A 12,532-nucleotide genomic window follows, 5' to 3' on the forward strand; every position below is an offset into this window, starting at 1 on the left:
TAGACATGAGCAATGCTGTCTGCAAACTATGCCACGGAAAGATAAAGTATTGTGGTAATGTAAGTTGGCAATGATTGCCTGACCATGAATGTCAGTGCTGCTCCCACTAGCCACCCAAAGCTAATCACTATGAAGTGTTGTGGCCACAGGTATGAAACCCTATGCAATGAAATGATAGCTGAACAGCACAACGTGGCCTAATAAAACAACAAATACATCAGTTAGCAAACCAGGTAGCATTTTGCACCATCCCCAAGACTCACCTCTTCTGACTGGCTTTCTGAACTGGACATCAGACTCTCATGGCTGTTGCCCTCTTCCACATCATTAGTCCTCATGAGGCACAGCTCTTCTTCACTGCAGCGTCTTACCCGCTCATAGCCCTGTAGGCAAGACAAGACAGTATATCAGGCCAACACTAGCCCCTTATACATGTGTCAATGTGATCCGATCAGATCGCGTGTGATCCGATCGAAAATCGTAATGCGCTTATAATTGCCTCATGTAGCACACGCCTAAATGTGATCCGGTCGTTTTTCCGACGATGTCTGAGCCTTTCGAGAGAGGTGGTCTACGCCGCTCGTTCAGCTCAGAAAAGGGCGTGTCAAATAAGGCCGATGTGACGGCGGTGACAGCCTGAGTGGAGATGACCCCAGCCTCTTATAGGGAGTGCCAAGGCAGGGCTCACATACAGCGAGTGATCTCAGGGGAGTCATGGTCTCATGTGCAGAACATATTTTATGTGAATAAAGGTTATCTACACAACTTTTTATACCTCTAAACGACTCGGTTTGTTGTTTATATGCTACACGAATGCTGTGAGGTCAAACGGAATAGTGTAGGTCTTAACTGGAGCTCAACTCAACTCAACTATTACAGCTAGCTTGACGCTATCACTAACTGAAAACACATTGGAACACATAGTGGCTAGGTAGCTAGCTGCTAAAAAGTAACATATTAGTAACATATAAGTAACACATCAGCAGTAATGAATCAACTGTACTGACATTAAATGTACTATTAACATGCCATTCTCAAATTAAAGCCAGTGACATGAGTATTAACGATTAACGAGTTAACGATGGATACCGACAGTTAGCATACCTAGCTAGGTAGCATTACCATTGGATGTGAATGACAGTTATGCTAGCTCTTGCTAGCCCTTGCTATCCCCAAGAAGGAGCATTGTTTCCGGGGATTTTCACTTGACGAGCGGGGGCAATACAGTCATCTGGAGAGTTCAAAATGATACTAAACAAAGGGAAATCTACTGTATGGAGATATTTCTGCTAATTAGACAATGCAGATTCTATTTAGGCTGTTGGATATGTCCAATATAAGGAGTGTGAAGTTTTAATGAAATATGATTGATGCAACTCTCGTTCTCCACAACAACATAGACAAACCTGGATGGTTGGATGTAGTTTCAGGGTGGGCCAGTGCCACTATGATTGACAGCAGGTCCACACTATCGGAGGTGTCCAAAATGATTGACAGCTGGCTCACCCCGTCAGAGTTGCCCGTTAACTTTACATTCAATGAACGGCTACAAAAGAGCAACTAACCATAATGTCACATTTAATGTCACACAACATATATAGCCTACACTTTGAATGCAGTATTAAATATTACAACTATTTACAGAAGTTTCGCTATATGTTTTGTCAGTGTTTACTTGCCTGCGCATCATTTTGATTGGGGAAAACGGGACTTATAGGCGGTAGCCTAAGAAATAAACATCTGTTGCTGCTAGTGCTATGCCAACACTTGGAAGTTTTGCTGAGAGAAAATGCTAGCCGTTCAGTAGAAAATGTCAAAACAGACATTGTTGTCATCCTTTTTCAGCAATCCTTCCAAGAGGTTAAAATTAGCCCCCACGGAGGAAACAGACCATGATAACCTGGTCCAGATATCAAGCTCGCGCTCGGTGTCGCCAGATGCAAGCCGTCCCACTCCTTCCAATGCCCCCATGCATAGCGATCCTTCTGCACAGCCCAGCAGTCTATCTGAAGACCTGTCAGCCCTCCACGAGCCGGCTACCCAACCCGATCTTAAGGAGTTCCCGCGCACCGTTATAAACGGTAAGGCCAGATCTTTCTCGGCGAAGTGGTACAAGGAGTTTAGGTTCCTCAAGTACAGCATTTCAAGAGATTTCATTTCATTTCAAGAGAAAGCCTGCCGCCATTTCCTGAGTGAAATGCAGAACCGTGGTGGCCCGTTAAGTATAAACGGGTATAAAGATTGGAAACACATAAGGCAGGCTTGTGAAAGGCACAGAAGCTGCAAGTACCATCAGAGCGCTGCTGAAAAGCTGAACGGCTATCGCGATGCGCAGACCACTGGCAGTGTGATCAGCCAATTGAGAGGAGACACTGACAGTGTCGTTCGCAGAAACAGGGAGCACATCAAAGTGGTGCTAGATGTTGTCCTTTTTTGTGCAAAGCAAAACATATCCCTGCGTGGCCATCGGGAGACAGCTGAAGCGATCAACAGGGGTAACGTGGTCGAATTGTTTGAATTTGTAGCCCAATTTGACCCACAAGTCCAGCAGAGAATGGCCCAAATGCCTAAAAATGCCACAATGTTAAGCCCAGACGCGCAGAATGACCTGCTGGAGGCTGCTGCAACGCTCCTCTTACGCAACATAAGAAGTGAAATTCAAGAGAACAGTGGGACTTTCTATGCCATAATAGCCGACGAGTACAAAGACCAGGCAAAACGCGAGCTGCTGGCCGTCTGCATTCGATACATGCACAATGGGGTCATCAAAGAGCGGGCGGTGGGGTTTGTGGCAATAGAAGACATGCACGCAACAGCAATAGCGCACAAAATTTTGGAGATCATCCAGCCACTGCAGCTTGACCCATTGCTGTGTGTCGGCTTCAGTTTTGACGGGGCAGCCGTAATGTCAGGAAACAAGGGGGGAGTGCAGGCAATTCTGAAGGGAACCTTTCCTCTCGCAGTGTACGTGCACTGCGACTCGCACCGTCTCAACCTGGTTCTCGCCACAGTGTCCAAGTCATCCCTGCACGTTTCAACCTTTTTTGAAACTTTGAATAGTCTTCACGCCTTCATGACAGGCAGCAGCAGACACACAAGATTTTTGGACATTCAAAAACAGCTGAACCCCACGCGTCAACCCCTTGAGTTGGAGCGCTCCTCTGACGTGCGCTGGAGTTCCAAGACTGGATTGGTGAAAAAAGTGCTCACATTATTGGATGCTGTTTTGGAGGTGTTGTCAGAATACAGCGATAGTGCTAATGGGCAAACCAGACTAGAGGCACAGTCTCTCGCACACCAAATAGAGACAAAGAAATTTGTTTTTCTCTTGGTCACGTTCGCTAAACTCTTTGACATCAGTGACTTCGCCACCAAAGGATTGCAGAGCCCTATGCTGAACATATTGGACTGCATCGACCTCATTGAATCTATGAAAGAAACATTTGTTGGTCTTCGGGATCACTCACAGCCCCAGGATGACTTCAATAAAGTGTTAAGCCTCACTGACGATCTGATGAAAAAGCATGAAATTACGTGTTGGGATGTCACCACTGGCAGAGCGCGACGCTTGCCTGCTAGGGTCAGCGAGTCAGTTGTGCTGTCCGCTATTGGGAAGCGAAAAGCTGTACAACGCGACGAGGATCTCAAGCATCTGTGGGACGATATACTGGACCGACAGGTGGCCGAATTAGCTAGTCGGTTTCAGGACGACCAGTATGGTATAATGAAAGCAGCAGCAACGTGCCGTCCACCTACAGGGACGTTTGATATAGACTTGCTCCATCAACCTTGCCAGCATTATGGGATCGTCATTGGGGACGCTGAACTCTCCGTGTTCGCCCAACAGATCAAAGGAAGGTTACGGCAGGGAAAGAGTTCCCGTCTCTGATGGAGGTGTTGGACTGCTGCCCACAGGATGTTTTTCCAGGTGTGAACACGCTCTTGAGGGTTATATTAACACTCGCCACCACCTCGTGTACAGCAGAGCGCATCTTTTCAACTACAGGGAGGATACACACCAGACTCCGAGCCTCCATGAGTGCATCTCGTCTCTGCCACTTGACCCTGCTCTGTCATGAGCGAGAATTAACAGAGAAACTGGACCTCGATGAAATACTAAAGATTTTCTGTGAGAAGCCCAGGCGTCTACGTTTTGTATAGACAGAAGCAGGTAAGCACATTTCCGACCAAAAATGGCCAATTAATCTTCTGGCCAATAAATCTTATGTTATACAGTACTGTGCAAAAGTTTTAGGCAGGTGTGAAAAAATGCTATGAACTAAGAATGCTTTGAAAAATGTAAACAATAAATGTTTATTTTTTTATCCATTTACATGGTAAGACTGAGCACAGCAACAAGACACAACGTAGTTATACTGCATCAGCAGGGTCTCTCCCAGACAAAGATTTCAAAGCAGACAGGGGTTTCAAAATGTGCAGTTCAAGCTCTTTTGAAGAAGACGTTGAGGATCGTAGACGCAGTGGTCAGCCAAGGAAACTTAATGCAGCTGATGAAAAACCCATCAAGCTTATTTACCTTCGAAATCGGAAGATTTCAAGCAGTGGCATCAGCTCAAAACTGGCAGAAACCAGTGGTACCCAGGTACAGACATTTACTGTCCGGGGAAGTCTGGCCAGAAGTGGTCTTCATGGAAGAGTTGCAGCCAAAAAGCTCTACACCGACAAGGAAACAAGGCCAAGTGACTGAACTAAGCACGAAAACATAGAAACTGGGGTGCAGAAACATGGCAGAAGGTGCTCTGGACTGATGAGTCAAAATTTGAAATATTTGGCTGTAGAAGAAGACAGTTTGTTCGCCGAAGGGCTGGAGAGAGGTACAATAATGAGAGTCTGCAGGCAACAGTGAAGCATGGTAGAGGTTCCTTTCCAGTTTGGGGCTGCATTTCTGCAAGTGGAGTTGGAAATTTGGTCAGGATGAATGGAGTCTTCAGTGCTGAGAAATACAGGCAGATACTAATCCATCATGCAATACCATCAGGGAGGCGTATGATTGGCACCAAATGTATTCTGCAGCAGGAACATAACCCCAAACATACAGCCAATGTCATTAACAACTATCTTCAGCTTAAAGAAGAACAGAAAGTCCTGCAAGTGATGGTATGACCCCCACAGAGCCCTGATCTCTACATCATCGAGTCTGTCTGGGTTGACATGAAAAGATGTTTGGAACAATTTACCAGCCGAGTTCCTTCAAAAACTGTGCGCAAGTGTATCTGGAAAATTGATGCTATTTTGAAGGCAAAGGGTGGTCACACCAAATTTTGATTTAATTTAGAATTTTCTTCTGTTCCTTCACTGCATTTTGTTAATTTATGAAGAATTGATGAAAATAAACTGTTAATACTTCCATTTTTGAAAGCATTCTTAGTTTACAGCATTTTTTCACACCTGCCTAAAACTTTTGCACAGTACTGTATATTGTGAACCTTTTGAGTTCATTAACCTAATGTCTCTCTCTCTCTCCTCCCAATTTAGTGACCGTCAGATCGGAGTTCAAGTTCAAGTTCTTTTTCGGAAATAAAACAAGAAATTAATAAAGTACAATATTTTGCCCTATTGATGTCTTTCAGTCTGAAATTAAATGATGCTATTGGCCATTTCTACAGCTGCATATTGGATTAGACCTAGGGCAATAAAAAGCTAATAATAATAATAGGTATAATAATAATAATAATAATAATGATAATAATAAGAATATGATTTTAATATTAGCAATCATAATAAATAATATATTGGGTGATGTTAGACCTAATTAAACACAGGTGTATTTTACTCCAGTGTAAGCCTATTTAAGAAACTGGCCCTGCATATTTGTTCTCTTCTGAATGCAAAAAACTTCCAAATCGGGTATCTCAATAACTGGTCTGCATAGGCCTACCTACCACCTTGTCATTCTTGCCTGTATTCGTGAATCCTAGGGAATGGCTCCCCCTTTTTGTATATATACAGCCGCGGAAAAAATTAAGAGACCACTTCAAAATTATCAGTTTCTCTGGTTTTACTATTTATTGGTATGTGTTAAAGTAAAATGTACATTTTTGTTTTATTCTATAACCTACTGGCAACATTCCTACCAAATTTCAAATAAAAATGTTGTCATTTAGATCATTTATTTGCAGAAAAATGACAATTGGTCAAAATAGCAAAAAAGATGCAGTGTCTTCAGATCTCGAATAATGCCAAGAAAACAACTTCATATTCATTTTTAAACTACACAATACTAATGCTTACACTTAGGAAGAGTTCAGAAATCAATATTTGGTGGAATAACCTTGATTTAAAATCACAACTTTCATGTGTCTTGGCATGCTCTCCACCAGTCTTTCACATTGCCGTTGGGTGACTTTATGCTACTCCTGGTGCAAGAATTCAAGCAGCTCGGCTTCTTTTCATGGCTTGTGACCATCCATCTTCCTCTTGATCACATTTCAGAGGTTTTTTATAGGATTCAGGTCTCGAAATTGGGCTGGCCATGACAGGGTCCTGATCTGGTGGTACTCCATCCACACCTTTACTGGCCTGGCTGTGTGGCATGGAGCATTGCCCTGCTGGAAAAAACACTTCTCAGAGTTGGGGAACATTGTCAGAGCAAAAGGAAGCAAGTTTTTCTTCCGGGACAACGTTGTACTTTGCCTGGCTGAGGTTTGTAAAAGACCATAAGGATTGAAAAAAGCGGACTGGAGGGTCTTCTAGTTCGTCTTCTCTGATGAGTCCAATTTTCAGCTTTGCCCAACACATGGTCGTCTGATGGTTAGACGGAGACCTGGAGAGGCCTACAAGCCAGAGAGTCTTGCACCTACTGTGAAATCGGACTCATCAGAGAAGACGAACTTAGAAGAACCTCCAGTCCGCTTTTTCAATCCTTATGGTCTTTTACAAACCTCAGCCAGGCAAAGTACAACGTTGTCCCGGAAGAAAAACTTGCTTCCTTTTGCTCTGACAATGTTCCCCAACTCTGAGAAGTGTTTTTTCCAGCAGGGCAATGCTCCATGCCACACAGCCAGGCCAGTAAAGGTGTGGATGGAGTACCACCAGATCAGGACCCTGTCATGGCCAGCCCAATTTCGAGACCTGAATCCCATAAAAAACCTCTGAAATGTGATCAAGAGGAAGATGGATGGTCACAAGCCATGAAAAGAAGCCGAGCTGCTTGAATTCATGCGCCAGGAGTAGCATAAAGTCACCCAACGGCAATGTGAAAGACTGGTGGAGAGCATGCCAAGACACATGAAAGTTGTGATTTTAAATCAAGGTTATTCCACCAAATATTGATTTCTGAACTCTTCCTAAGTGTAAGCATTAGTATTGTGTAGTTTAAAAATGAATATGAGCTTGTTTTCTTTGCATTATTTGAGATCTGAAGACACTGCATCATTTTTGCTATTTTGACCAATTGTCATTTTTCTGCAAATAAATGATCTAAATGACAATATTTTTATTTGAAATTTGGTAGGAATGTTGCCAGTAGGTTATAGAATAAAACTAAAATGTACATTTTACCTTAACACATACCAATAAATAGTAAAACCAGAGAAACTGATAATTTTGAAGTGGTCTCTTAATTTTTTCCGCGGCTGTATATATCTTGTTCCCTCTAACAACACAACCTATAAAGACCTGCTGCCTCTTATGTAGGGGTTTTAAAGTTAGAAAAAAAGGTCCACACTCTTTCACTTAAGGTCCACACTTTTACATTTCTCCCTACGCCACTGCCGAGATGGCAGGGGAGTAAAATGCTCCGCTGCCAAAATAGATTACATGTTTTTAACTTCGGGGTTAATTCCCTTTCCTTTACGTCTGCTGCTGGTTAGTAAATACAGACAGCCGGAAAGGTTAACAAACGGAATGAAATAGCTACACATTACACACGCTATGCTTTAATAAAACCCACGTTACTCACATACTGGTTAACACTGTTACAGCGGGTTTATCAACTGTACCCATGTCTCAACTGTACTAATACCACTGTCAATTATGAGTTCAGTAAAAGAAGGAGCAAACACAGTTTTCTACCGTTGTTGAAACACATCCACGCGTAGACTATATAGCCTACGGATAGAAAGAAGGTAACTTTTAGCCACTACACTGCCTTTGCACAATGCGGATCCACGTTGATGTTGTTAGTAAACAAACCAGGTGGGAGCACATCTCCGTCGTCTTTGCACATGCCCGAGGCAAGGTAACCGGATCACATTTTGCACATGTAGACACGTAACGACAAGAGCCGATTCCCTTAAAAATGTTCACACCTACACGCGAATACGATACGATAAATGGACCGGATCACATTGACACATGTATATGGGCCTACTGTGTATCAGGCTAACACTGTATCAGACTAACAGTTTGTATCAGGCCAACACTGTGTATCAGGCCAACACTGTATCAGTCCAACACTGTGTATCAAGCTAACACTGTGTATCAAGCTAACACTGTGTATCAGGTTAACACTGTGAATTGGGCCATCACTGTATCAGGCTAACACTGTATCAGGTCAACACTGTATCAGGCTAACACTGTTTATACTCTGCTCACTCACCAACTCTGTGAACATTAGCAGTAAAAAAAAAAAAAAACAATCTAGTATGTTACTATATTTGAATAACGGCACTTGCACAAACATTCAGATGAACACAAACCTGATACATATGGAGATGGTTTCTGCCTTTATGGAGCCAGTAAAGATACAATGGTTTTCCCAAAAGGAGGACAGGCACAGACAGAAAAGCAATGACCAGTAGGAACACTTGCACGCCAGCCTAAAACACAAAAATGGGAATTAATGATGTCAAATGTGTCCCACATGTATCCCACAACAAACATCAGAGAGATTAAAGGTATTGGATTAATGCACGACTACAAAATAAAAATAGTTTACTGCAAAGTAAAAAAACTAAAAAATGCTGACAAGACTGCCACTGACTAACACAGAATAGTTCTGACAAGAAGGAAATTCCTTAAAAAGCCAAAATATAGTTTTGAAAACAAAGGTTCATACCTTCACTTTTCAATAATTTGAATCGTTCGTTCAGATATTACAGTAAGTACTGTTCAATTGTAAGTTCAGTTGAACTTTCATTTATATTTAAAGTGCACAACACATTTGAATGTGAAACCTTGTGTTGTGAAATACACTTGACATTCTCTTCCAAACTGAAATGAAGAGCAGATGAAGGGCTGGTCATTGGTGCTGCGTGCCTATACGCCACTGGGCCAAAACATAGACCACGTAGGAAATATTCTGATTCTAACCCTATATGCCAATGGACCAAAACATAGACCACGTATCAAATGTTTGATTCTTACCCTAACCCTATACGCCAATGGACCAAAACATCGACCACATATCAAATACTCTGTTGGGCTCTAAGTGCTCTGACCTTCTATGGCACCAATACATAGTCTCTAGGCGCTTTACAGAACCCCCGAGGCCACTGGAGCACCAAGGACAAACTCCCCAATGAGAAAGAGGACCGAAGCAGGTAAGCAACACCTCTGAAAGTGCCTAGTGGTATTTGGCACCAAGATGTTGCCAGTGAGTGAATGTGCAGAGGGGGCTGTTAACACATTTCTTATGCGGAAAATGGTTCCGCTTACCATCCAAAAAACGAGTTCAACTTTCAACACTTTTAATTAACAAGCTGCCTCAAAGTAACATTAGCCAACACAACGTGCACATATCTCTAAGTTCTACATAGTTGATGAGGCAATTTTTGACATGCTGAATTACACTGATTGATGACATGACATGATGACATGCAAAAGTGTATAAAACCTTGGTCTATGGCAATACTGAAATTAGCGTGGAGATTTCTGTAAATAAAGGGGCAAAGGATTTTGGAGGGGGAGCTGCAAAAGAAAATGACCCACTCAGTTACCTTCTGCCACCACAACAGGGGGATACAAAATTGACAGCCATTTAAATGTCCATATGAAAGGGATAGCTAGAAGTTCTCTTTCAGGCATTCGTTTCAGTGTCTCACTAAGGGATACGCCCTAGCCCGTATTCCTCAGAAGCCTTATATCACTTTGCCAGCCCCATTGGCTGGCACCTGTGACGCGTGTCAGGGCAGACCCCGCCTTCCTATAGCTAGGGATACACAGCGTCACTTCGTCATTCAAAATCCTCTTCTCTCTTCACAGCAGAAGCTTTCTCTCGACCTCCTGTCTTTTGGCTGAGTAGCTAGTTAAACTGTCCACAGCTGGAGTGACCAACTGGAGTGGCAACACGCACCCAGGATAACAAGGATTAACCCTCGGCTGCAAAGCCTAGGTGAAGTCGAGCTATCCGGATTGTATCCAAACAACGGATTTTACTCCTAGCCTCACGGCGTTTGGTTCTACCCAGAGCTCACGCTACGGACAGAATTCAGCACACCAGCTACTCTCACTCACGTTTGACACACCAGTTGAACGCCCTTAGCACAAGCTAAATGGCTGCAGTAATGCAGAATATTCCCACCACAGAGGGCGAAGACGTGGACCGGCTGTGTTCTTGTGGAAACAAGATATTCAGCAAGGATACGCACCCGGTTGGATCTACGTGCCTAGGGGTGAAACACACCCAGGCAGTGCTGGATCATGTGAACCAGTTCATGTGAACACTGTGTCCGGTTCACGGCAAAAACCCTGCGCCGTAGGATAGCCCGCCAGGCTAGTCTATCAGGCAACGACCCCCTTCTGTCAACGGCTACCTACGCCCAGACTACCGCCCAGCAGACAGCAATGTCCCAGCATCAGCAACCCGCCACGGCTGCCCTGAGCTGGAGCGAGCAGGTGGATGCCTACGACCCCCTGTCGCAAGACGTGGAGGAAGTGGAGTGGGAGGATGGTGACGACTACGAAGGAAACTCGGACCTACTCGTCTCCGACGATGAGGACTATTTCGATGACGCACCTTTCCTACCAAGCGCCCAGGCGCTTCACCCCTCATCTACCCAGGCTTCGGAGAAGGAGGCACCATCCTCCCCATTGCTCAGTCTAGACTTGCAGGACGTGTGCAAACGCGCATCAGACAAGCTGGCAATTCCGTGGCCGACGGTTACCAAAGAGACTGTGAAGTCGTGGTATGAGGGGAAGAGGCTGCCTACAGCGAAACGTTCGGCGAGACAGCTCCTTCTGATTTTCCCGGAACTATTGGAGGAGCTCTCGGTAACGTGGAAGGATAAGCCCTTCACGTGCAAGACGCCGATTCAGGGTGGTTCCGTGTTGGACCTAGAGGGGATGGAAAAACAAGGTCTTTTCCGTATGCCCGCAATGGAGCCGCTGGTTGCCGCGCATCTTCACCCGCGACGCCCTTCCACGGCTACCCCAATGCTGCCTTCCAAAGCAGAACGCCTGCAGTCAAGCCTGTCTGAGAGGGCGTACAAGGCTGTGGCGCTGTCTGCCAGAGCCCTGAATGTCATAGCCTACCAGGCGGAGATGCAAGAAGAGATGACTGGGAGCCCAGAGCCAGCCCAGTGGGACGAGATATGTGTTATCACGGACCTATCTCTGCGCCTATAAAGATGTGCCGTCCAGGCTGCTGGAAGAGCCATGGCCACGATGGTGGTTCAAGAGCGGGCCCGCTGGCTGAACCTTGCCAACCTCTCTGACCGGGAGAAGGAGGCCATAATGGATGCACCTATCGTCTCCGACGGCGTTTTTGGCACGGCCCTGGCGCACATGCAAAAACGATGCGAGGATAAGAAAAGAGGCGACGAGGACCTGCAACTGTGTCTGCCGAGAAAGAAAGCCACAGCCAGCCCCCTCTGCGTTCCCTTGCCAGGCGGCTGCACGCCAGGCCCCAGGCTATCGTTACCAGAAACGACCCAGGCCACAGGTAGCGACCCCCACCCAGGGCGCCCGCAAGTGGTGAAGCAGGCTTGGAGAAAGAAGCCCGCTCCACATGCAGCCCCGCCAACTGGACAGTCTGCCCCCCACCCCAACCCCGGGGCTAGGAGGAAAAAGACACCTGCCTGAGCTCGCCAGGTCTCAAGGAGGAAACCCCCTGTTCACTGGCCCCCATCCTCCATCCCACGTTCAGCCAATTTTCAAAATGGCTAACAGGGCCCATGCTGTCCGAGGGACCCGGTCCTGTAAAAAGAAAAATAGTTTGTACTCCTTTAATAAAAAAGTGTACTTATTTTTCTAATAAAAGTTCCCTTTCATGCCCAAATGTTGCAAAACATAAAGCACCTTATGTTGCAAAACAAAACGTGCACAGATATAACATCTCCTCCGAGCACGCTCTCGGGAGAGATGGGTCACATAAGTGCCAGCTGGGCGCAATGGCATTACGCTCACACGCACACGGGCAGCTTCGCCATGTCGCCACCGGGTGGCAACAGAGCCAAGCACATGAAAGCCTGGGAGGCGTGCGTGAGGTCAAAATGGGTCCTAAACACAATCCAACAGGGCTACAGGCTGCAGTTTCGCACCGCTCCTCCCATGTTCAGGGGAATCATTTATTCACATGCGCGGGGAGAAGCAGACAAAATATAACAAGGGGAAATTGCCACACTGCTAATGA

The 12,532-nt window shown here is 45.3% G+C and overlaps 1 protein-coding gene across 4 annotated transcripts in view; it reads right to left on the reverse strand.

Annotated features, from left to right (window-relative positions):
• The window catches only part of LOC308377391 (V-type proton ATPase 116 kDa subunit a 2-like), a 95,984-nt gene that overhangs the window by 14,421 nt on the left and 69,031 nt on the right, over nucleotides 1-12,532 (reverse strand). For all 4 annotated transcript variants that reach the window (XM_080854019.1, XM_080854017.1, XM_080854016.1 and 1 more), the window contains 2 exons: nucleotides 8,661-8,780; nucleotides 264-383 (listed from right to left, as the gene is read on the reverse strand). In XM_080854019.1, the coding sequence (XP_080710145.1) occupies nucleotides 264-383; nucleotides 8,661-8,780 (240 nt within the window). The remainder of the gene's footprint in view (nucleotides 1-263; nucleotides 384-8,660; nucleotides 8,781-12,532) is intronic.

Source organism: Sprattus sprattus, assembly GCF_963457725.1.
Source record: "Sprattus sprattus genome assembly, chromosome: 16".
Taxonomy (NCBI): Eukaryota; Metazoa; Chordata; class Actinopteri; order Clupeiformes; family Clupeidae; genus Sprattus; species Sprattus sprattus.